Genomic DNA, 25442 nt, shown 5'->3' with positions numbered 1-25442 from the left:
AAATACATCATCTGAATGTTACTAGGTGAACCGGATGTGGGATTGGGATTTAAAAACCATAAAGAGATTCAATGCATATGAGTTTCGTTTCAGCTGGAGAGGTACACGAACGATTTGTATTCAATTCATTCTCACCACAGCGTGCGACTGAGCAGGAAGAGGAGGGTCTTAAGCCCCGCCCACACAAAGTCGTTCTGCGACGTGATTGGTTCAGTTTATAATGGAGAGCATAGAAACAGAACAGATAGATAAGCAGTACACGTATATCTCGGCCGTAGTTTCTAATGACTCTGCGTGTGTAGCCTATTAATCTACGCTGTTCATGTACAATATGTTTAGTGAATGTAAAATATACATAGGATGCTCTCCCCTTGAATCATTCACCAAATATGATTCAGTTATTCAGTGACCGTCGCTGTCACTAAATTATTACGCTATCATGCCGTGTTCATTGGCTTAAACCCCCAAACAATACGCATTTTAATATATGCACACCTTTATTCAGAGTGTAGTTTCACTGTGTATGCAGATTCTACGCGTTGTCCGCTGTCGCCTCCACCGCCATCGCCGCTGTCTGCTCTTCTACGCGTCGTGCGTCTATGCCCGCGTCCGCGGGTCGGAGGTGAACGGCCCGGAGTAAACCCGCACCGCGTCACATCGCACCACTCTCTGCTGTTCGTGGAGATGAGCTCAGCATGATCTGTGTGTCGTTTCATCCCCAGTGAAGATGTCCAGTTAAACCCGCACCCGGTCTACTACACACAGCGTCTGGATCTGCAGAGGAGGAAGGATTGCGTGCCACTTCTTCACACAGGGTGAGCGCCTTGTGTTGTGTTGTGTTGTGGTTGTCGGGCTTCTTAGCTTACTTCGCTGGTGTCTACTTGCTGTCTGTGTTGGCCCTGTCACTTGACGTCCAGCCCTCCCAGGACACGCGTGTGTACACAGACACAGGTAGACACCACAGCACACCCTGCATAGGTAGCCTACTCCTCAGTCGGGAGAGTCGGCGGCGTCGTTTCCTGGTTACCTTTCATTCATATCACAGGATTATGCGGCGCTCGGCGCACTTCCCTGCGTACTTGCTGTGCTGTTGAAGTGGTTGACGCGAAGTCAACCGCGAAGTGTGTGTGTGTGTGTGTGTGTGTGTGTGTGTGTGTGTGTGTGTGTGTGTGTGTGTGTGTGTGTGTGTGTGTGTGTGTGTGTGTGTGTGTGTGTGTGTGTGTGTGTGTGTGTGTGTGTGTGTGTGTGTGTGTGTGTGTGTGTGTGTGTGTGTGCGTGCGTGCGTGCGCCCGGTTTTTCTGGTCGGTAGGTGGCCCCCAGGTAAGGTGTTGCGATGTGTTTCACGTGTAGTAGTAAACGTGTGTGGTTGCGTGGTATTCTTCTATGCGGATTGTTCACATTCCCAAAGTCGTAATCCATTCCTAGAAGTCAAAAACCGATGATTGTCATATCCTATTTCTCAAAGGGTGGCTTATCAGTCTGTGTTGTGTATTGTACTTATTGACGTTTGACGTTTGAGCGTTTCATTGTTTCCGTCTGGTCGTTTAAGATTCGGTTTCAGGTTCTCTGGGTTTCGTAGTAGGAAACCAGTATGCAGAAATCAGGATGCAGGCTATTTTGTTCTGTTGAACCCTGGTTCGACCTGGACGCTCTGCAACAGACGGTATCAGCCGCCAAGCGGCGATTTCACAAGCTCTCTTGCAATATCATCATTTAATTGTTTTAGTTTAGTTTATGCAACACGACAAACAACTGGTGACCTGATGGTGTCACTCTGTCCCCGAGGGACGACCCCTGTCTCTATCACCCCATCACCCTATCTCCCCATCTCTCTCTCCGTCTGTCATTCTGTCTGTGTTTCCTCATCGGTCTCTATCGCCCCGGCTTCTCATCCTCTCTCTCTCTCTCTCTCTCTCTCTCTCCAGTGGTAGCAGCCTGTTCTTGCCCCCCACCCCCCACCATGGCCCAGCCGGACCCCCCCCCCAACAACGCCCGCAAGAAGTCTGTCCTGGGCGGCCTCCCCTCCCGCTTCGTGGTGGGCTCGGTGTCGGAGGAGAACTCTGAGGACGAGGCGGCGGGCCGGCCCGACGTCACCCAGGGGGGCAAGGAGACGCCGCGCTCCTCCTCCCCGGCCTCCTCGCTGGGCTCCGACAGCACCTACGAGACGGGCTTCGACAGCAGCGACGGAACCCTCAACAACCTCAGGTCAGAAACCCAGAACGCTCACCCACCTCAGGTCAGAAACCCAGAGATGTTCATAGAACCAAGTGCCAAGCACTCACACTCACTAGGCTAACCCATTCCCCGTGTATAACAAAGATAGCTAGGCTAAGATGCTACACAATGCTTAGTACCTTTTTTGTTGTTGTTTTTAAATGCCAGGACGTACAACACACAATAAGTGCGAGTGACTTGTACGTGTAGGAGTACAGGAGGCCAGGCTAGTGTGCTAGTGTCTAGACCTTGCACTCCCAGGATGCCGAATGCTCTGGACTCATACCCCCAAATGTCTGCAGTGGTGGGCATCCACAAGCAGACCACCCCCCCCTAAACCCCTACCCCTGAAAACAAATCACAATCTTGTGATGAGAGCCTCTGCTCACCACTGGCCAGCTGTGGAGAACACAGGCGCATGGGGACCCCTGTCTGAACGTCTTTCACGGGTTTAGTCTGTAGGTCTGAAGGTCTCTCTCTCCGCGCTGAGACTCGAGTGGAACTGTTTGCGCTGCGAGGCGCCAATTTACAGCGCATGTGAAAAATGTGGTCGCTCCAGCTTTTACATTAGTACAAAGACACAGTCTTCACGGTGTGGCGCCTCTCGCTCTCGCTCTCCCCCTCTCTCACTCTCTCCTGACAGCCTAGCTCGCTCTCTCCCTCTCTCGCCATCTCTGTCTCTCTATCTCTCCTGCTAGCCTAGCTCTCTCTATGTTGATTCATTCCCTCGCCTGGTCCGCCTGGTGAATGAACTCCTGTCTATATTCGTCCTCGGGGAGCGATCTTCTATTTACGGCCCTTAAGCCACGGATCCATCAGTGGTCTGCTGGTTTTCTGTTGGTTGTTTCTCTGGTGGCTACTGTTGTCTTCTTCTTCTTCAAACGGACCCTCCCTACTGATGGGTCTAAACCCCGCTACTCCTCGTTCCCTTGTTATCGTCCCTCCTGAAGACCACGCTGTCCGGAGAGGCTCCGTGTTGGGATGGAACGGATCTGGTGTCCAGACACTCGTATAGTTTACCTTCACCCTAGGAGATTGAGTTCCCCGATTACTATTTCACCCCGCTTTACCATTCGATGAAACCAGCTATTCCTCATCCATTATTCATCCAGGCTATCCCTGAGCGGCTAGTCTGAACGCTAGCCTAAATGCTAGTCTGAACGCTAGCCTAAATGCTAGTCTGAAAGCTAGCCAAAACGCTCACCCTAAATGCTAGCTTAAATGCTACTTGATTTTCTGGATGTCAACAACACCGGTTTTGTGTGGTCAGTTTCACGGCTAGCACTGGCGTGACAGCACTGACGGGGGAGGGGAGGGGAGGGGGGCCATGAATACTGGGTATAGTATTCTATTGTCTGGTGGCTGTGGAACAAGAACGACTCAAACCACCGCTGGGCTGGTTGCTATCCCGGGAATCGGCCTTCTGGCAGTAGTCTCTCTGTCTGTCTGTCTCCCTGTCTCTCTATCTCTCTGTCTCACTGTCTCCCTGTCCCACTGTCTCCCTGTCCCACTGTCTCCCTGTCCCACTGTCTCCCTGTCCCACTGTCTCCCTGTCCCACTGTCTCCCTCCCTGTCTCTCTGGCCTACTGTCTCTCTGACTCCCTGATTCACTGTCTCCCTGTCTCTCTATCTCTCTGTCTCACTGTCTCCCTGTCCCACTGTCTCCCTGTCCCACTGTCTCTCTGTCCCACTGTCCCACTGTCTCCCCCTCCCTGTCTCCCTGACTCACTGTATTCCTGTCTCTCTACGTGTCTCCGGCTGTCTGGCTCTCTCTCTCTCGTTCTCTGCCTGGGTGTGTTACACTTGCTCTCTCGGTCTCTCTCTACCCCCTCGCCCCCCCCCCCCCATCTCTCTCTCTCCCCCCTTCTCTGTGACGCAACCATGCTGCGTCAGTCCTGAGCAGCCAGCCTGACAAACAGGCTGGGAAACCGCCCCACCTACCCTCCCTCCCTCCCTCCCTCCCTCCCTCCCTCGCTCCCCCCTCTCCCCCTCCCCCCTCTCCCCCTCTCTGGGGTGGGGTTCTCCTCCGGTTGGAGGCTCCTGTCCCAACATGTTGACACACTTCTGCACCAGGGAGCCTGGGCTGGTCGGTTTGTGACAGTCCACCTCGCTACCGGTCCCCTAGAGACACACTGCTGGACCAGAGACACACACTACTGGTCCAGGTCAGAGACACACACTGCTGGACCAGAGACACACACTGCTGGACCAGAGACACACACTACTGGTCCAGACAGAGAGACTCTGCTGGACCAGAGACACTCTGCTGGTCCAGACAGAGACACACTAGCTGGTCTAGAGTCTCACTACCTCGTCCAGAGACACTCTACTGGTCTAGAGTCTCACTCCCTGGTCTAGACCGGGTCACCCCGGTTATCTCCATACATTGTTTACTCACTATGTTTTATGATTACTCAATCGATTTTAAAATAGTTCAACAAATAATCAATAGTGTTTCCCAATGAAAGTTATTTGCAGTTTGATTGGTGTGTGTGCTTTCCTGATGGATCCGACTTGTTTAGATTAAAGTTTATTTGATTATTTTGGCCTTACAGAAACGCACGTCTATTGAGACCGCAGAACCGGCTGAGGTGAACCGTCTTAGCTACCTGTACACCCATATGTACCTTAAACACTTATCTGAAGTGATGTACAAGTGAGACTGAGAGCAATCTAAATCAAATCGTAAACAAGTTTGATTTATGAAACTAGCAAACTACAACCATATTTCTATAATCCTGATGCTTCTCAGCAGTCCTACTATCCATCCCTCCACTCTCGAGGCCTCGTCTGCCTCGAACCCTACGCTACAATAGCCATATATTCTAGATAAGACACGCCACTCCAACGCCCACCCTCTCATTTCCCCTGCTTCTGGCTCTGCGTGGATGTTTATGTCTTCATACCTGACGGTTTACAGACACCCGCTGTCTATAACGGTCGGCTACAGTTCAACATGGCCTCAACCTAACTGCGCTCCATAAATCGCTGAACACATGACTAGCAGAAACAGACAGGGTGGTCTTTTTGGTCGGATGCTTGACCGTCTCAAGGTTGGGGGTTTTGGTCACTTATGTCCCCAGCATATCCTGTAGCTGTAGGGCGTCCTTAAAGATAAGTGCTCGTGGAGGAATTGATATCAATCTGATTGTTTGAATGAATGTGCTTTTCAGTTTGAGTTGAGCAGCTGCCCGTAACTTAGAAATAGGTGACCATACATGGACTTCTCTTCTTCTCTAGTTTGACCCCAGATGTCAGACAGCGATCCGGATGATAGGACTTGAATGGTGTGGATGAAGGGGTTCTTCACCAGACAGAGAAACGTGCTAATCCACTACAGAGCAGTAGATGTGTGTGCAGCCTCCTGCAGGGTTCTAAAGGTCCCGGGCTCTAAAGGTCCTGGGTTCTAAAGGCGCGTGCAGGCTCCGTGGTTGTTAAGGCGCGTGCAGGCTCCGTGGTTGTTAAGGCGTGTGCAGGCTCCGTGGTTCTAAAGGCTCGTGCAGGCTCCGTGGTTCTAAAGGCTGGTGCAGGCTCCGTGGTTCTAAAGGCTGGTGCAGGCTCCGTGGTTCTAAAGGCGTGTGCAGGCTCCGTGGTTCTAAAGGCGTGTGCAGGCTCCGTGGTTGTTAAGGCGTGTGCAGGCTCCGTGGTTCTAAAGGCGTGTGCAGGCTCCGTGGTTCTAAAGGCTGGTGCAGGCTCCGTGGTTCTAAAGGCGCGTGCAGGCTCCGTGGTTCTAAAGGCGTGTGCAGGCTCCGTGGTTCTAAAGGCTGGTGCAGGCTCCGTGGTTCTAAAGGCGCGTGCAGGCTCCGTGGTTCTAAAGGCGCGTGCAGGCTCCGTGGTTCTAAAGGCGTGTGCAGGCTCCGTGGTTCTAAAGGCGCGTGCAGGCTCCGTGGTTCTAAAGGCTCGTGCAGGCTCCGTGGTTCTAAAGGCGCGTGCAGGCTCCGTGGTTCTAAAGGCGTGTGCAGGCTCCGTGGTTCTAAAGGCGCGTGCAGGCTCCGTGGTTCTAAAGGCGTGTGCAGGCTCCGTGGTTCTAAAGGCTGGTGCAGGCTCCGTGGTTCTAAAGGCGTGTGCAGGCTCCGTGGTTCTAAAGGCGCGTGCAGGCTCCGTGGTTCTAAAGGCGTGTGCAGGCTCCGTGGTTCTAAAGGCGCGTGCAGGCTCCGTGGTTCTAAAGGCGTGTGCAGGCTCCGTGGTTCTAAAGGCGTGTGCAGGCTCCGTGGTTCTAAAGGCGTGTGCAGGCTCCGTGGTTCTAAAGGCGCGTGCAGGCTCTGTGGTTCTAAAGGCGCGTGCAGGCTCCGTGGTTCTAAAGGCGCGTGCAGGCTCCGTGGTTGTTAAGGCGCGTGCAGGCTCCGTGGTTCTAAAGGCGCGTGCAGGCTCCGTGGTTCTAAAGGCGCGTGTTCTCTGTGGTTCCCCAGACCCAGCATGTCGGGTCTCCACCTGGTGAAGCAGGGCCGGGACCGCCGGAGGATCGACCTCCAGAGGGACTTCACCGTGGCCTCGCCCGCTGAGTTCGTCACGCGCTTCGGCGGGAACAAGGTCATCGAGAAGGTCAGAGGTCATTTTGTTTATCCTTGATGTTCCTTTGTCGGGCTGATATTCAAAATCACACTATAATGACAAAACCAAATGTTTTAGAAGTTCTCAAATAGTTTTTTATGAAATTACCCAAAACCTCGGGTTGGTATCGGCCGTTCTCCCAATTCCCCGCTAACATTCCGATCATCGCAGGTTCTCATCGCCAACAACGGCATTGCCGCCGTCAAGTGCATGCGTTCGATCCGGCGATGGGCCTACGAGATGTTCCGCAATGAGCGGGCCATCCGCTTCGTCGTCATGGTGACCCCGGAGGACCTGAAGGCCAACGCAGGTTAGCGTTTTGTCGCGAGAGCGCCCTGAGTCAGATCGTAAAAAACACAAACTACTGATAATGATTTAACAGCCGTTAATGTTCTGGTCGCTCGGACTAGAAGTAGCCCCTCCATACAATTTTTAACGTCAAAAACATAAACGACGCAAACATCTATGAAAGGTGTTCAAATCCAAATTGTCCCGTTAACCTTTGACCTGTAACCTCTTCTCCAAACAGAGTACATAAAGATCGCAGACCATTATGTCCCAGTCCCCGGAGGGACCAACAACAACAACTACGCCAACGTGGAGCTCATCCTGGACATCGCCAAGCGCATCCCCGTCCAGGTACGACTGACGCTGTCACGCTGTGATGCTAGCCATCGCTGACGTTAGCCTGTTAAACCTGCGGGTTGCTCACTATGAATGGGCTCCATCATGGGCTTCTCTGTTTCATAATAAGACCATTAGTGTGTGTTTTAAAGATGTTTGACTGCATAAAATACCTGCCGGGTCCTGGGCTCTAAGGAAGCTCAGCAGCACGGTACAAAGGTCGTGGAACCTCTGCGTTCTGAGACTTTGTGTGTGTTGAGCCTCCTTCATTGCCGTTCTGGGTCTTTGCTGACAGGCGGTGTGGGCCGGCTGGGGCCACGCGTCGGAGAACCCCAAACTACCAGAGCTGCTGCACAAGAACGGCATCGCCTTCATGGGTGAGTGGAGCCTCACTCTGGGTTCAACCAGACTCTGCATAGCCTCCCTCTTTACCCCCCCTCTTTACCCCCCACCCACCCCCCACACCCCTCTTATACACTAATTGTATGTTCCACGTCCTGGCACTTAAAAATAGTGCTTAGCCTGGTGTATCATCTTAAACTAGCTGTCTTGGTTGTATACTGTCTGTCTTTGTTTGGAATGGGTTAACCTAGCGATTGTAAGTGCTTGGTACTTGGTTCTATGAACGTCCTTATTGTACGCAATATTTTTTTTTTCATAGGATAAGTCTGGGATTCTCGCCTCTGATTGGTTAGAATGGCTCTCCTCCGATGGGTTAGGGTTAGGGTTTGGGTAAGGGTTAACCATAACCCTAACCCTAACCATAAACTCTCCTTTAGATCGAAACACGATCTAAAGGACAGCCCTTCTAACCATTCAGAGGCAAGGATCCCAGACTTATCCTACGAAAAAAAGAAATCACTTACTGTACCGACAGCGATATATTGTTGTTTCTCTTTCTTCTGACAAATGTACTTCAGATTTGAATAAAAAGCGTCTGCTAAACGGCCTGAAATTTGTTTTAGCTTACTGCTTGGGTTCAGTTTGTTGGTTTATTTAATTGTTTATTTACGTTTGAGTTTCTTTGTTTGCTGGTATGATTGTTTTGTTTTGCATAATCTTTTATTTGTTTTTCCATCCTTACTTTTCTGTCCTTCTTTCTCTCTCTCTCCTGACCGCCGTGTTAGCCGTCCATCGTGTGATTCCATGTGTATCGATTGCTTAGTTTTCTTTTTCTGATCGGTCCGTAACCCTGATGCTCTGGCCCTCAGGTCCGCCCAGCCAGGCCATGTGGGCGCTCGGAGACAAGATCGCCTCGTCCATCGTCGCGCAGACGGCCGGCATCCCCACGCTGCCCTGGAGCGGCTCAGGTCAGCCGACCTTACAGCTAGCTCTTCAGCTCACCGTAATCCTTTAGGGGAAGCTATGCTCTCCCCTCAGGGAAGCTAAACCTACCTTTCAGGAAGGCTCCGAATGAGTTCCGTCCCAGCCTTCCAGTGTCTCGCAACATAATAATTTACACATTCCTGTTTGGTGAGGCGTTCTTAGGAACTGTTGCAACGTACAAAGGAACGCTCTGGCAGCCTAGTACCTGACTAGAGGTGATCTCTTTTACAACGTCTTTTCCTGCAAGCGACAGTAGACAGGATTCTTGCACTGAACAGAGACTACAATGTGTTTTTATTTACCATTTATTCAATTAAATGTTATTTATCTAGCCCTTAATCACAGGTACAGGCGCAAAGGGCTTAACGGGCCATACATTTATTTTATTTATACAAAATTAAACGTTGTTACATAACTATGTTTATCACTATTATTGAGGTTGAGGATGTGTCAAACAGCGTCCACAGGCCTTCTCTGGCCCTCCAGCCTCGGCAGTACAGCCTGAATGTCCTGCTGCATCTTTCTCGTGGTGTACAGGGGCAGCGCTGGTCAGGAGGTACAGCGGGTTGACTGCCAACCGGAAGGTCGCCAGTTCTTTACTGTCTCTCTCTCCGGACCGTTGTTATTAGCTGTCCATCGTGTGATTTCCACGTGTATTGAACCTTCCAGTGTCTCGCGACACAATCATTTACACATTCCTGTTCGGTGAGGCGTTCTTAGGAACTGTTGCGACGTACAAAGGAACGCTCTGGCAGCGTTGTACCTGACTAGAGGTGATCTCTTTCATAACGCAGTCTTTCCGGTTGTAAATTACAGGATGTGTATTTTGTTTTCCTTTTCCTGCAAGCGACAGTAGACAGGATTCTTGCACTGAACAGAGACTACAATGTGTTTTATTTACCATTTATTCAATTAAATGTTATTTATCTAGCCCTTAATCACAGGTACAGCCGTCGGTGTGTGAATGTGTGCGTGAACGGGTGAATGTCAGGCAACATTGTGTAGCGCTTTGATTGGCCGCGGGTTAGGTGTGCGCTTTCTAAATGCAGTCCGTTTAGCGTTTACATGAGTGCTGACGCTGTGGCGGCGGCGCTGCAGGGCTGACGGTGGAGTGGTCGGAGGCCGAGCAGAAGAAGAAGCTCATCAACGTGCCCTCGGACGTGTACGAGCAGGGCTGCATCCCGGACGTGGAGGCCGGCCTCGAGGTCTGTACGACGCCCCCCCCCCCCCCCCCCCCCCCCCAGGCGTCCTGGAGCGGGCTCGCCTTTAATCCCCTAGCTGCTCCTTTAGTGACGCTATCTGAATCACTGAGGCTTTAATGATGGGAGTGCTCACTGAGTGAGGAGAGTGGTCCCATTATAAATGATATTCACTTTATTATCATTGTGCTGAGTACTAAGTACTGAGACACACAAATGCAGTTAGCTTCTAACCGGAATTACAGAAAAGTAGTAAGGTGCAGAGTATGTAGATGTAATGATAATATGGATAGTGCAGTGTGGACAATAGTAATAGAGAATAGTACTAATTCTAGTAATAATCGAGAAAGTAATAAAAGTAGTAGTAATAGTAGTAAGCGTATTAACAATGCTGTGTGTGTGTGTGTGTGTGTGTGTGTGTGTGTGTGTGTGTGTGTGTGTGTGTGTGTGTGTGTGTGTGTGTGTGTGTGTGTGTGTGTGTGTGTGTGTGTGTGTGTGCAGGCGGCCGAGGTGGTGGGCTACCCTGTGATGGTGAAGGCCTCCGAGGGCGGCGGAGGGAAGGGCATCCGCAAGGTCAACTGCGCAGATGACTTCCCCAACCTCTTCAGACAGGTGGGCGGGGCTTAGGGTGAAGGGGGTGGGGTTTGGGGCAGAGGGGGTGTGGTTTGGGGTGGGTGGGTTGGAGGGGGTGTGGTTTAGGGTGGAGGGGGGGTCTCAGTACTTTGAGGTACCAGAAGGTAAATATCAATCAGGAGAAAACTGTCGCTAGTGGAATAGTTTGGAACCGTGCCAGTCTGCTGTCTGCTGGTTTACGTAAACAGCGTCAACGGAGTTTACGTAGAAAAATGAGGTTTGCGCTCGGTTAACAACGTGAAATATGTTTACACTCAGTTTTTCGTAGAAAATAATAATAATAACACTCAATTTACATAATATAATAATTACCCAATAACCCTACACTCATAGCTTATGTACAAAATGATGTTTGCCCTCATAGTTTACGTTGAAAAACATGTTAACACTCAAAGTAAAGTACCGGCAAAGATTCCGATTGATTTGCTACTTGAATTGAAAAGCCTAGTCGTGTTGAACCATCACCCAGCCCCTAGGGTGCTCACAGTAGTGGGTCAACCCCCCCCCCCATGGCCCACCTCTGACCTCTGACCCCTCCCCCCCCCCCCCCCCCCAGGTCCAGGCGGAGGTCCCTGGCTCGCCCATCTTCGTGATGCAGCTGGCCAAGCACGCGCGCCACCTGGAAGTGCAGATCCTGGCCGACCAGTACGGCAACGCCATCTCGCTGTTCGGGAGGGACTGCTCGGTGCAGCGGCGGCACCAGAAGATCATCGAGGAGGCGCCCGCCACCATCGCCACCAGCGACGTCTTCGAGGACATGGAGAAGGTACGGCGCCCCCGGGGGGGGGGGGGGATGTTTTTCACAGAGTGCTGATATCGTCGTCAGTTTCACATTTGTGTCCAATATAATGAAACTCTCTTCAAGACTTCAATATTTACATCTGATAACATCCTGCGTTTACTCTAAAACACCCCCCCCCCCTCTATTATCTGATAGTTATAAGTTGTCAAGTCCTTTCGGAAACAGGACGGTTGACCGGGCTTGAGTGTTTGATTCCCGAACCCCACAGAATATTATCAGGAATAAAATATTCAATATTCGATATATTCTACCAAAGATATAAAGTAAATGTGAGGTGAGACACTAAATACCATACGTGAACTGCTGAATGTCAGCTCCGTGACACATGCGTTGAGTTCCTCCTCCCTCCGCCCCCTGCAGTGCGCGGTGAAGCTGGCCAAGATGGTGGGCTACGTGAGCGCCGGCACGGTGGAGTACCTCTACGGGAAGGACGGCAGCTTCTACTTCCTGGAGCTGAACCCGCGGCTGCAGGTGGAGCACCCCTGCACCGAGATGGTGGCCGACGTCAACCTGCCCGCCGCCCAGCTGCAGGTCAGACGCCCACGCACGCACCGACACGCATGCATGGAGACACACACACACACACACACACACACACACACACACACACACACACACACACACACACACACACACACACACACACACACACACACACACACACACACACACACGCATGGAAACACACGCATGGAAACACACAAGCATAGACAAACATGCAAACATACACAAATGTACGTGCATGCAAACACACACACAGACAGAAACACACAGGCGCAAACACACACAAACGTACATGCACGCACAGACCAGCAACAAACACATTCATGCATACAGTACCATCGTGGTCATCAACTCATATTCCTCGCCCACAGTCTCATGCACATGCTGGTAAATTGGTTCATGCACGCACAAACACACACAAACACACACACCCCCCCCGTCTCTCTGCACCGCGGGGAGCCTCTAGCTTCCTATAGTCGGGGTGTGTGTCCCTCTCAGTGGGGCGCTGGTTAGTCACGCACCGACGCCCCGGCCACCTCGCCCTCCGGGCCCCCGTATCCATGACAACGGCATGAGGTGCGCCGAGACGAGGGCTAATGTGGCGGCAATGGGTCACGTGGTCTGGGCCGCTGTCGGCACTGTGTGTGTGTGTGCACGTGTGTGTGTGTGTGTGAGAGACGGAGATACTGCGGTTGTCTCTTTGTGTGTACAGTGTATCTGTCTGTGTGTGTGTGTCTAACGTATTGTGTCAGATTTATTATTAGTGTGCCCAGCTGTGTTTGTGTATGTGTGCGTTTGTGACACTGTGTGCATAGTGTGTCCCTGACTGTGTGTGTGTGTGTGTATAGTATATTGTACTCGTGTGTGTGTGTGTGTGTGTATGTAGGTCAGGGTGTGTGTAGTATATTGTGCGTGTGTGTGTGTGTGTGTGTATGTAGGTCAGGGTGTTTGGAGTTGTGAAACCAAGCAGCAGACCTTTGTATTCTTCAGCACGAAGTCGTCGCACAAAATCACATCTCAGATCCGATACCACGTGTTCACATGTTCCCCACACACGAGAACGAAGAAGGCTGGGGATTGCACGTGATGTGTTATACTGAAACATACTGTTTCTCCCAGGTGGTGGATGATTGCATCCAAACCTTATAACCCCATGGGGGCTCCCAGTGGGAATAGAACTCCTAACCCTGGCACTGTCAATGCCTTGCTCTGCCGGTTGAATAACAGGGAATCAAACCCCAAATATCATGCTCTACCAGCTCATAGTTTCGACCTCTTAGGTATACTAGACATTGTAACTGCACAACAATTAGCTAATAATAATTAGCTTAATTAGCCTAATTGGAAGATTTGTGTATCTGTTAATAAGACTAAACTTGGTACGTGTGTGTGCGTGGGGTCCAGATCGCCATGGGGATCCCCCTCCACCGCATAAAGGACATCCGGATGCTGTACGGCGTGCAGCCATGGGGCGACTGCCTCATCGACTTTGAGGGGCTGTCCACCGCCCCCTCCCCCCGCGGTCATGTGATCGCCGCCCGCATCACCAGCGAAAACCCCGACGAGGTACAGTGAGCACGGCAGCGTGCAGAGATGGGACTTTTTAGAATGGATTTCTACGTATCGTGTCTGCATGGTTTGTATTCAAAGAAATGATTAGGGTTATGAATGACTTTTTCTCAAAAGTGCATGTTTTCAGTCAAACATTTGACTAAGACATAGCAAACATTAGTAAGATACAAATTACAATTAAATGTCACATTGAAACCTCTTAAACGTGTGTGTGTGTGTGTGTGTGTGTGTGTGTGTGTGTGTGTGTGTGTGTGTGTGTGTGTGTGTGTGTGTGTGTGTGTGTGTGTGTGTGTGTGTGTGTGTGTGTGTGTGTGTGTGTGTGTGTGCAGGGCTTCAAGCCCAGCTCCGGCACGGTGCAGGAGCTGAACTTCCGCAGCAACAAGAACGTGTGGGGCTACTTCAGCGTGGCGGCGGCCGGCGGGCTGCACGAGTTCGCCGACTCCCAGTTCGGACACTGCTTCTCCTGGGGGGAGAACCGCGAGGAGGCCATCTCGTAAGGACACGCACACACACAGAGACACACACACACACAGAGAGACACGCACACACAGTGACACACACACACAGAGAGACATGCACACAGACACGCGCACACAGAGAGACACGCACACACAGTGACACACACACACACACACAGAGAGACACGCACGCACACACACACAGAGACACGCACGCACACACACACAGAGAGACACAAACACACACAGAGAGACACGCACACAGAGACACACACACACACACACAGAGACACACACACAGAGACACACACACAGAGACACACACACAGAGACACGCACACACAGAGAGACATGCACACAGACACGCACACACAGAGAGACACACACGCACACAGAGAGACGCACACACAGAGACACGCACACAGAGAGACGCACACACGGAGACACGCACACAGAGACACACGCACAAATAGACTCGCACAGAGACACACACGCACACTCACACTGAGACAAACGCGTGCACAGACACACACACTCACAAAGAGACTCACACAGAGACACGCATGCACACGCAATCACAAAGAGTCTGAATCCCCTTCAGTTCAAACATTGCAAATTTGGCTTTGTTGTTTTCCGAATAACTTGTACATCCCTTAACATTCATACTACTGTGGCAAACCTCTACCACAGCTGAACTGGGAAGACCTAGGGGAGTTGTTTGTTCGCTGATACAGCAGACATTGTCCCGGACCTAGTTGTTCGGGATCAGCATGTCTCAGGATAATGAGGACACTGTAGGTTTTTCCTCTCTTAAACGGTCGCACTATGAACGGTGTGTTCTGAGGGTCGCTATTTATATCAAAGTACCTTTCCTCCAACTCTTTTGCCGCTGACATAACACAAGTCAGAGAACATGCTGTGTTTTGAGAAGTGTTGACCTGCCCAGCATCACGTCACTTCACCCCGTCTCTCCTCCGTGTCGCCGTAGCAACATGGTGGTGGCCCTGAAGGAGCTGTCCATCCGAGGAGACTTCCGGACCACGGTGGAGTACCTCATCAAGCTGCTGGAGACGGAGTGCTTCCAGTCCAACAGCATCGACACCGGCTGGCTGGACCGCCTCATCTCGGAGAAGATGCAGGTACGCCCTGGCACACCGCAGCACCAGTTAAAGGCTGGAGGCTGTAGCTGTAGGACCTTCTAGAGGCTGGAGATGTAGCTGTATGACCTTCTAGAGGCTGGAGATGTAGCTGTAGGACCTTCTAGAGGCTGGAGATGTAGCTGTAGCTGTAGGACCTTCTAGAGGCTGGAGATGTAGCTGTAGGACCTTCTAGAGGATGTAGCTGTAGCTGTAGGACCTTCTAGAGGCTGGAGATGTAGCTGTAGGACCTTCTAGAGGATGGAGATGTAGCTGTAGCTGTAGGACCTTCTAGAGGATGGAGATGTAGCTGTAGGACCTTCTAGAGGATGTAGCTGTAGCTGTAGGACCTTCTAGAGGCTGGAGATGTAGCTGTAGGACCTTCTAGAGGTTGGAGATGTAGCTGTAGCTGTAGGACCTTCTAGAGGATGGAGATGTAGCTGTAGTTGTAGGACCTTCTAGAGGATGGAGACCTGGCTGCAGGAGAAATGTTTTGTGGGGCGACATACACATTCACAGGGAACTAGAGACGTCAAACAACGACGTTGTTTGATATGAGGTTTTGAAGTGTGTGTGTGCGTGTGTGTGTGTGCGTGTGTTCAGGCGGAGCGGCCAGACACCATGCTGGGCATCGTCAGCGGGGCGCTCCACGTGGCCGACGTCAAACTCCGGAACAGCGTCTCCAACTTCCTGCACTCCCTGGAGAGGTAAATCAAGTGCCCCCACCCCCCCACCAGGATGCACCTGTCACATCTTAACGGATCACTGAACGTTGTCCACGGCAAACTCTGGTCAGGACTTGATAACGCGCCGAGCGGTCGAGGAGATTCATTTACAGACGTTGCTTACTTAACGTCGGCATCAGGACGGCAGGAGAGGAGCAAAATGAAGGACGATCTCCTTGTTCAAACAACATCGATCTCCCCGTCTGTCTTTTCTAATCTGTGTGTCTTCCTCCCTCCCTCTCCTCCCTCCCCTCCCCTCTCCCTCCCCTCCCCTCCCCTCCCTCCCCCCTCCCCCCAGGGGTCAGGTCCTTCCCGCCCACACCCTGCTCAACACGGTGGCGGTGGAGCTGATCTACGAGGGCACCAAGTACGTGCTGACGGTGACGCGCCAGTCGCCCAACTCCTACGTGGTGATCATGAACAGCTCCTCGGCCGAGGTGGACGTGCACCGGCTCAGCGACGGCGGCCTGCTGCTCTCCTATGACGGCAACAGCTACACCACCTACATGAAGGAGGAGGTGGACAGGTGGGGCGAGACGGGGGTCTAGAGCCGGGCGGAGGAGGGATGAGAATGATACATTAAGTGAAGGGGCGGCGTGATGAGAGATATCGAAAGTGGTGGAAGACGTCGGATGTAGTCTGGGTGGGTGGTGTGAGGAGAGAGGAAGAAAGGGATGGGGAAGATATTAGACGTGACTCTGACACCGTGTGTGTGTGTGTGTGTGTGTCTGTGTTCCAGGTACCGCATCACCATCGGCAACAAGACGTGTGTGTTTGAGAAGGAGAACGACCCCACGCTGCTGCGCTCGCCGTCCGCCGGCAAGATCATGCAGTACACGGTGGAGGACGGAGGCCACGTCTTCTCGGGACAGTGCTACGCCGAGATAGAGGTGGGGGTCCGGGTGGGGGTCCTCTCAGGACAGTGCTATGCCGAGATAGAGGTCGGGGGTCCGGGTGGAGTTGGAACAACATAGAACGATGTGGGAGTTGTTGTGGTGTGTGTGTGTGTGTCGTGTAGGTTAGTGTGCCTGTGTGTTTAAGCGGATGTGTTGTTTAGGTAGGTAGGTGTGTGTGTGTGTAGGGAGAGTGTGTGTGTGTGTAGGGAGAATAGTGTATGTATTGTGTAGGTAGGTAGGTGTGTTGTAGCCTGGGGATAAAACCCACACCCTTGTGACCGGGACTCGACGGTGACGTGTGATGATGAAGATGATGGTGATGACATGCTGTATAACCTTTAGGGGATGTGATGAGGGTGATGTTGATGTGATGTTATACAACCTGCATATCACCATGGAGATGGGGACGATGATATGTATGACCTCCAGATGATGATGATGATGATGATGATGATGATGATGTTGTGTGTCCCTCCAGGTGATGAAGATGGTGATGACCCTGACGGCGGCGGAGTCGGGGTGTATCCACTACGTGAAGCGGACGGGGGCGGCGCTGGAGCCCGGCTGCGTCATCGCCAAGCTGCAGCTGGACGACCCCAGCAGGGTGCAGCAGGTCTGTGGGGGGGGGGGGGGGGGCGGTGTGTGTGTCTTGGCAGAAATGTGTTTGTCTGCCGGAGGATGTGTAAGGGTGTGTTATTGTTTGCATAACAACAATGTGTGGATGGATGAATATAATGTATATTACCCTGTTCATTCTATCTGTGATAGACTGATGGATAGATGTTGTATTTAGATGCATTGATCTATACATAGATAATATATAGATCTAGGTATTGTGTGTGTGTATCTACACATATTTATAGATGGATGGATCTATATCCATATAGATAGAGATATATCTAATATAGAGAGATAGATATAGAGCTATAGATGGGTACTGTGTGTGTATATAATGGATGTATGGAGGTGTGTGTCTGACTGTGTGTATAATAGATGGAGGTGTGTGTCTGACTGTGTGTGTGTGTGTCCTCCAGGCGGAGCTGCACACGGGGGTGCTGCCGGTGATCCAGGCGGTGGCGCTGCGGGGGGAGAAGCTGCACCGCGTGTTCCACAGCACCCTGGACCACCTGCTGCACATCATGAACGGCTTCTGCCTCCCCGAGCCCTTCTTCAGCGTCAAGGTCGGCGCGCATAGACACACACACACACATAGAAATACACACAGATAGAGACACACACACACACACATAGGAACACACAGATAGAGACACACACACACACACATAGGAACACACAGATAGAGACACACACACACGCATAGGAACACACAGATAGAGACACACACACACACATAGAAACACACACATAGAGACACACACACGCGCATAGGAACACACGGATACACATAGAAACACACATATAGAGACACACATAGGGACACACACATAGAGACACACGCATAGACGCACACTATATTGTCTCACTCACTCACTTATTCACGTACACAGATTCACTCACTCACTCACTCAGACACTCACGGCCATACAAAGACAGACACACGCTCACCTCACACACTCATACATATGTAGACACACTCATTCACTCACATACACAGGTAGGATCACTCGCTCACACACTCACTCACACACACACACCGTACTGACTGTAAAGTATCATAATGTCTGAAAGAGCTGCTTTATGTATAGAGATTATGAAGGTTATCACGGGCTAATGTTCCCTCGTTGTGTCTCCTTGTTCCCTCGTTGTGTCCCCTTGTCTCCCCCCCCCCCCCCCAGCTGAAGGAGTGGGTGGAGCGTCTGATGAAGACGATGCGGGACCCCTCCCTGCCGCTGCTGGAGCTGCAGGACATCATGACCAGCGTGTCGGGGCGCATCCCGCCCGCCGTGGAGAAGTCCATCAAGAAGGAGATGGCCCAGTACGCCAGCAACATCACCTCCGTGCTCTGCCAGTTCCCCTCCCAGCAGGTGCTGCTCACCCTCGCACTCACTCACTCATTCATTCATTCACTCATTCATTCACACGCTCGCTCCCTTACTCACTCACTTGTGCTCTTATTCACTCTCTCACTAACTAACCCACTCGGTCGGTCGGTCCCTCACTCACTCACTCACGCGCTCGCTCACTCGTGCTCACCCTCTCACACGCTCTCTCTCTCTCACTCACTCACTTGCTCGCACGCTCATTCATTCACTCACTTGTTAATCACTCTCTCACTAACTCCCTGTCTCACTCACTCACTCAGTGGCTTGCTCATCACTCATTCACACTCACTCACTCACTCACTCACTCACTCACTCACTCACTCACTCAGACACTGGTAATAACGTGCGTTGCGGTACTGAGACGTTAACCGCGCGTCGCTCTCCTCAGATCGCCAACATCCTGGACAGCCACGCCGCCACGCTGAACCGCAAGTCAGACCGCGAGGTGTTCTTCATGAACACGCAGAGCATCGTGCAGCTGGTGCAGAAGTACGACACACACACACACACCCTCCGATCACCGTTTACATTGAGGGCGTTCAGAAACTACAATATATCTCTGTCGGTACAGTAAGGATGTTCATAGAACCAAGTGCCAAGCACTAACAATCACTAGGTTAACCCATCCCCTGTGTAAAGCAACGATAGTTAGGATAAGATGCTACACAATGCTAAGTACTATTTTTAAGTGCCAGGATGTACGACTTATACGATAAGTGTGTACTGTCTGACTAGGACTCGACTTCCTCTATTCTCATCTAACTGTGTGTGCGTGTGTGTGTGTGTGTGTCCAGGTACCGCAGTGCGATCCGGGGTCACATGAAGGCGGTGGTGATGGACCTGCTCCGACAGTACCTGAAGGTGGAGGTGCAGTTCCAGAACGGTAACTACGTCACCCCATCAACACACTTGTGTGGTGTTACCCTGCATGTGTTACCCTGCTTGTCCACACGATGGTGCTGGTTGACAACAAATGAATCTACTACCTTCAGCTCTTGCTTTGAAAACTATATAGAAATGGTGTGTGTGTGTGTGTGTGTGTGTGTGTGTGTGTTTCCACAGGGCACTACGACAAGTGTGTGTTCGCCCTGCGGGAGGAGAACAAGGGGGACATGGCCAACGTGCTGAACTACATCTTCTCTCACGCCCAGGTCACCAAGAAGAACCTGCTGGTCACCATGCTCATCGTAAGTTCATGTGTTCATCGTGCTCATTGTTAGTTCATGTGTTCATCTGAGCCTAGTACGTTCATGTGTTCATCATGATGATCGTTAGTTCATGTGTTCATCTGAGCCTAGTGCATTTATGTGTTCATCTGAGCCTAGTACGTTCATGGGTTCATCTGATGTTAGTGCGCTCATGTGTTCACCATGCTCATCATGCTCGTAAGTACATTCATGTGTCCATGTTCATCGTAAGTTAATATGTTCATCTGATCCTAGTACGTGCATGTGTTTATTATGCTCATCGTTAGTTAATGTGTTCATCTGAGCCTGATATGTTCATGTGTTCATCATGCTGGTCATTAGTTCATGTGTCCTGTATCTGTGTGTTCATCATGCTGGTGGTTAGTTCATGTGTTCATGTGTCCTGTGTCTGTGTGTTCAGGACCAGCTGTGCGGCCGTGACCCCACCCTCACAGACGAGCTGATGGCCATCCTGACGGAGCTCACCCAGCTCAGCAAGACCACCAACGCCAAGGTGGCACTCCGGGCCCGCCAGGTCAGAGAGGACTCCGCCCGCACCGTCACCTCCTACCTCCCCACCGTCACCTCCTACCTCCCCACCGTCACCTCCTACCTCCCCACCGTCACCTCCTACCTCCCCACCGTCACCTCCTTACCTCCCCGCCGTCACCTCCTACCTCCCCGCCGTCACCTCCTACCTCCCCGCCGTCACCTCCTACCTCCCCGCCGTCACCTCCTACCCCCCCGCCGTCACCTCCTACCTCCCCGCCGTCACCTCCACCACCGCCCCCATCACGACCCTCTCGACACCACCACCTCCGCTTCCGCAACCACCTACCTCCCCGCCTCCACCTCCACCTCCTCCCCTCCCCGCTATCAGCTCCGCTACCACCTCCTCCACCAACACCACCCTAACTCACCACCACCCTCACCGACCTACCTCCCCACCACCACCTCAGCTACCACCACCTCCAACCCCCCCCCCCCCCCCCAACAACACCACCCTAACTCACCACCACCCTCACAGACCTACCTCTCCACATCCACTCTAACTCGACCACCACCATCACCGACTTACCTCCCCCACCGCCACCTCCACCCCGTGACATCGACACCATCACCGACGTCACCGTCAGCGATGTGATCCCTAACCCATGATCCTGTCCCAGGTGCTGATCGCGTCCCACCTGCCGTCCTACGAGCTGCGCCACAACCAGGTGGAGTCCATCTTCCTGTCCGCCATCGACATGTACGGCCACCAGTTCTGCATCGAGAACCTCCAGGTAGGTGACGGGGTCGCCTCCCCGGTAGGTGATGGGGTCGCGTCCTGGTAGGGGACGGGGTCGCTAGAAAAATGATTAAATTCATGTATTTTTCACTATTGGAATCGTCCAAAAGAAAAATATATTGGAACCAAAAATCTATCTAGTATAATAACAGAAAAATTAAAACATTGCAATCAAGGTTCTAGAGATGGAATATAAAAGAGAAATATAATCTTGCATTCTCCCCACAGAGACTCACGTTCTCTCTGTCTTTCTGTCTCAATATAAAGTCATGCTCTCTCTCTCTTTCGCCTCTCTCTCTCTCTCTGAATAGAAACTCATCCTGTCGGAGACGTCCATCTTTGACGTGCTGCCCAACTTCTTCTACCACAGCAACCAGGTGGTGAGGATGGCCGCGCTGGAGGTAAAGAACGGATCACTGATGCTCTCTCTCTCTCTCTCTGTGTCTCTCTCCCTCGCTCTCCCTCTAAAGTCCATGCATGTCCCATTTCTGCCCTCTCCTCTGGCCCCCCCTGCTGGTGAGCAGGTGTACGTGCGCAGGGCTTACATCGCCTACGAGCTCAACAGCGTTCAGCACCGGCAGCTGCGGGACAACACCTGCGTGGTGGAGTTCCAGTTCATGCTGCCCACCTCCCATCCCAACAGGTACACACACACACACACACACACACAACACACATCGATCTAACCACACACAGGAGGGAGGTATATGGAGATACACACACCTGCTCACACCTGCATCAGATCTCTCACACACACACACACCCCCACTCCCAAACATAGCACACACACAGGCACAAATGCACACACGTACGCATGCACGCACACAGGTGCGTGTGTGTGTGTGTGTGTGTGTGTGTGTGTCTCCATATACCTCACTCCTGTGCATGCGTGCATACGTACGTACAGACACACATTCTCCTCGCTCCGTAATCCTGCTTCTATCCCAGTTTGTGGCATCGTGGAAGAGACACAGTTCTAGAAGTATATCTGCTCCATAAAGAAGACATTCCTTGAGGATGTATATCCCCTACTTCCTACAAAGAATGTTTGTATGAAAACAGGATACCAGGAACGACTGATAACAATGATGTATTGATTAATCTAACAGAAGATTTGACAGACTAGTCAAATCCTTGATCTGAAACCGCTTGTATCTGAAAGGCTTTCAGCAGAGTAGTCGCAGACAACTCAAGGTCGGAAGTCTTTATTTTTGGTTCTTAATCAGTTATCACGTTTAAAAAGTGTGGCGGTATTTCTTCCATGCTGCTATGAATGAGTGAACACTCCCCAGCCGTGCTGCATTAAACCCGTTTATGCTCTTCATGAAACAAAAATGATGACCACGCCAAATGATAAAAGATGTATAAATATTCAAGCAGAATGTAAATCATTGACTATCTCCTCAAGTGTGAGGCCAGCGGTCCCATAACTTGACTCGTCTTATTATTGTTATTATCATATTGTATTCAATTTGAATTGGTCTCCTCAAACCCAGTCTTTAATATTCACATTTTATCTGGAGTGGATATATGCAAAGCTGCAGCCTGCCTCCTCCTGCTCCTCCTCCTCCTCCTCCTCCTCCTCCTATTGTGACCCACTGTCTGTGATTGGTTTGTTCCTTCTCATAGATATGTTGTGATTAGTTTGTACCCCCCCCCCCCCCCCCACCGCGCGCTTCTCCCAGCTCCCGCCAGTGTCGTTCTCGTCCTTAAACATTCTACACACAACCGCGCACAAACACAAACACACACGCACTGTTTAAGACCCTAGTAACGATGTTATGATGTTTGATTGCAGGGGGAACATCCCCACCCTCAACAGGTATAGTAAACTTCTTCCTATTCAAGCTGGTCTGTAGCTGTAGACGTGTCACAGTAGGCTAGCTCATCACTCTGTGGCGCCAGACATGACCCAGTAGGCTAGCTAAATCAACCTGTAGCGCTAGACCTGATGTAGTGGGCTAGCTAATCAGTCTGTAGCCATAGACATGTTGGCTAGCTAGTTGCATGATCTAAACAAACAGCCATCGGTGTGTAGTCCTTGTGTTTGTTTGTGTGTGTTGAGTCTTGGTATAAAGTAAATGTTCCTATGCTCTTCCCCCATACGTACCCAGACATTATGCAGTACCGGGTGAACCCATTATGTCACCCCGTCAGAAAGTGTGTGAAATAAAGGGGAAGTGTAATAGTGTGCCGTATACTGTCGTGGTTCGTTCGACTCCCAGGGCCCACGGTGCTGGGGTCAAATCCCCAAATATCCGCAGCCTACCCTGTAGGCCTCCTTCAGTAAGAGTCCCTTAGGGTTACCATTCATTCGCCCTCCATCTCTTCTGGAACAAAGCCTCTTCTCCAGTTGAACTGGAGGCCGATATGACCAGGCAGTGTGCACCGGTGTGAATGCTCCTGACTGGTCTGCCTGTCCTACCAGGAGACTGTCCTTCCCCTTATCGGACGGCAAGAGGGCGGCGGAGAGTAAATTGCGGAGCGTACAGCAGCATGTTAGCATAGACGAGGCTAACGCCCGCGCGGATAAGGAGACTGAGTCAGACGCAGACAGGTTTGGACCATTCAGAACCCATCTCTCGCTCCGGGACAATCGGGGAACTAACACCGAGCATTCTGGGAATTCTCGAAACCGACGAGGTTGTGGCTGTGGTTAATTTTTTTTATTTTTTTTTATCGTTTGTGGTGAGGGAGATTCTGTGGTGAGGGTCGGTCTGAGGCACTCGTAACCTTCTGCTATCATCGCTTTTTTTGGAGTGACCTCCAAATTCATTGAATTCTTATCGTCAATCCGTGGTTTTCTTACTCTTTACTGAGCCCTAATTCACTCTTAATTCAACCCTACGGGACTTTAGAGTGCGTGACATTGCGTGTCCCACACTTTAAATGCCTCTTTTTTTAAAGGTCCTCCTCTAATCGACCACCAGGCACGAGGCTGATTGGTCGTTACAGGCCATTTCACAATCTATCCACCTGTGACATCACAAGTGGGTGTCTGATGGATGGATCCACACACCGGTCGGTACCCGTCCTCCAAGAACGTGAGACGGGTGTGGACCTGTCCATGCACCGTAGGGCCGGGCGATGGAGAACTCCCACTTGTGATGTCACACGTGGCTGGACATCCATCACTCCTACCTGGCGGTCGAACAGAGAGCCCCCTTTTTGAGAAGCGATTCAAAGCCTTTCTTGGGATGGGAACCCTCCAGAGCCCAACGAGAACCAGACCACTGGATCTGGTGGTCGTGTCTGTCTGTACTCACGCCTTCTCCTTCACCTTCACTTTCTTCTTCTCTTTTTCCTCCTCTTTCTCCTCCTCCTCCTCCTCCTCCTCCTCCTCCTCCTCCTCCCCCAGGATGTCCTTCTCCTCCAACCTGAACCACTACGGCATGGTGCACATGTCCAGTGTGAGCGACGTCCTGCTGGACAACTCCTTCACGCCGCCCTGCCAGCGTATGGGCGCCATGGTGGCCTTCCGCTCCTTCCAGGAGTTCTCCAAGTCAGTGCAAGTCAACCCTAATCCAGGCCGCCCGCTGGGCCCGCCTAACATAACGGCTTTTGTGCATCTGCCTTTTTTGGTTTTATCGTTTGTTTAGTTTGTAAACGTGATGACATCGTCAGTAGATGCTTTATACATTTCCGCTTTTTTGCTTTTTTTTTTTTTTTTTTTTAACATTTTTACCCCCAGCTGCGTGTATCTTGGGGTGACCGTGGATTCGTCCTTTTGTCCCACAGGAACATCGGAGACGTGCTGAGCTGCTTCTCGGACTCCCCGCCCCCCAGCCCCACCTTCCCCGAGGGGGGGAACCCGGTCCTGTACGGGGAGGACGACGTCAAGGTACCCGGCGGAGACTTACGCCGTCAACGCTAGTTAGCAGTTGACGGTTAGCAGTCGATTGGTAGCGTCCCTCTCAGACCACCAGACCCTACAAGATGGTGTCCGCGCCGTGAAGTCAGACCGATGTTTCTCCCCCCCCTCCCCCCCCCCAGAGCATCGTGGACGAGCCCATCCACATCCTGAACGTGGCCATCAAGACGGACAGCGACATCGAGGACGACGGGCTGGCCGCCATGTTCCGGGAGTTCACCCAGTCCAAGGTCAGCCGATCGGGCCCTCTCCGCTCCTCCGCCTCTCCTCCTCGTTTGGCTTTAGAGACTTTATTCTCATCCTCGCTCCGCCGTCGTCTCCTCCTCTCTCCCCCTGCAGAAATCGCTGCTGTTCGAACACGGCATCCGCAGGCTGACCTTCCTGGTGGCCCAGAAGGTAGGCGCTCTGCACGTCCACCTCCGCACTCCGTCCTCTCTGCCGGCCCGTTCTGAA

The 25442-nt window shown here is 51.7% G+C and overlaps 1 protein-coding gene across 6 annotated transcripts in view; it reads left to right on the top strand.

Annotated features, from left to right (window-relative positions):
• Window positions 1–674: 674 nt before the first annotated feature.
• Window positions 675–25442, top strand: part of acaca (acetyl-CoA carboxylase alpha) — a 52741-nt gene continuing 27973 nt past the window's right edge. For 3 of the 6 annotated variants that reach the window (XM_084474051.1, XM_084474048.1, XM_084474046.1), the window contains exons 1-33: window positions 675–815; window positions 1926–2205; window positions 6624–6756; window positions 6937–7075; window positions 7295–7404; window positions 7685–7766; window positions 8601–8699; window positions 9814–9920; window positions 10416–10526; window positions 11104–11313; window positions 11710–11880; window positions 13258–13419; window positions 13755–13918; window positions 14872–15022; window positions 15623–15726; window positions 16043–16270; window positions 16484–16634; window positions 17119–17253; window positions 17675–17821; window positions 18437–18625; window positions 19032–19132; window positions 19438–19526; window positions 19706–19830; window positions 20252–20365; window positions 21000–21113; window positions 21430–21519; window positions 21643–21761; window positions 22917–22940; window positions 23547–23675; window positions 24477–24626; window positions 24857–24959; window positions 25112–25219; window positions 25329–25385. In XM_084474051.1, the coding sequence (XP_084330177.1) occupies window positions 1961–2205; window positions 6624–6756; window positions 6937–7075; window positions 7295–7404; window positions 7685–7766; window positions 8601–8699; window positions 9814–9920; window positions 10416–10526; window positions 11104–11313; window positions 11710–11880; window positions 13258–13419; window positions 13755–13918; window positions 14872–15022; window positions 15623–15726; window positions 16043–16270; window positions 16484–16634; window positions 17119–17253; window positions 17675–17821; window positions 18437–18625; window positions 19032–19132; window positions 19438–19526; window positions 19706–19830; window positions 20252–20365; window positions 21000–21113; window positions 21430–21519; window positions 21643–21761; window positions 22917–22940; window positions 23547–23675; window positions 24477–24626; window positions 24857–24959; window positions 25112–25219; window positions 25329–25385 (4161 nt within the window). In that variant the 5' untranslated portion in view covers window positions 675–815; window positions 1926–1960. The remainder of the gene's footprint in view (window positions 816–1925; window positions 2206–6623; window positions 6757–6936; window positions 7076–7294; window positions 7405–7684; window positions 7767–8600; window positions 8700–9813; window positions 9921–10415; window positions 10527–11103; window positions 11314–11709; window positions 11881–13257; window positions 13420–13754; window positions 13919–14871; window positions 15023–15622; window positions 15727–16042; window positions 16271–16483; window positions 16635–17118; window positions 17254–17674; window positions 17822–18436; window positions 18626–19031; window positions 19133–19437; window positions 19527–19705; window positions 19831–20251; window positions 20366–20999; window positions 21114–21429; window positions 21520–21642; window positions 21762–22916; window positions 22941–23546; window positions 23676–24476; window positions 24627–24856; window positions 24960–25111; window positions 25220–25328; window positions 25386–25442) is intronic. The other 3 variants (XM_084474049.1, XM_084474047.1, XM_084474050.1) reach the window with 2 other exon arrangements.

Source organism: Micromesistius poutassou (genome assembly GCF_964030765.1).
Source record: "Micromesistius poutassou genome assembly, chromosome: 10".
Lineage (NCBI taxonomy): Eukaryota > Metazoa > Chordata > Actinopteri > Gadiformes > Gadidae > Micromesistius > Micromesistius poutassou.
This window is presented reverse-complemented; position numbering and strand designations above follow the sequence as displayed.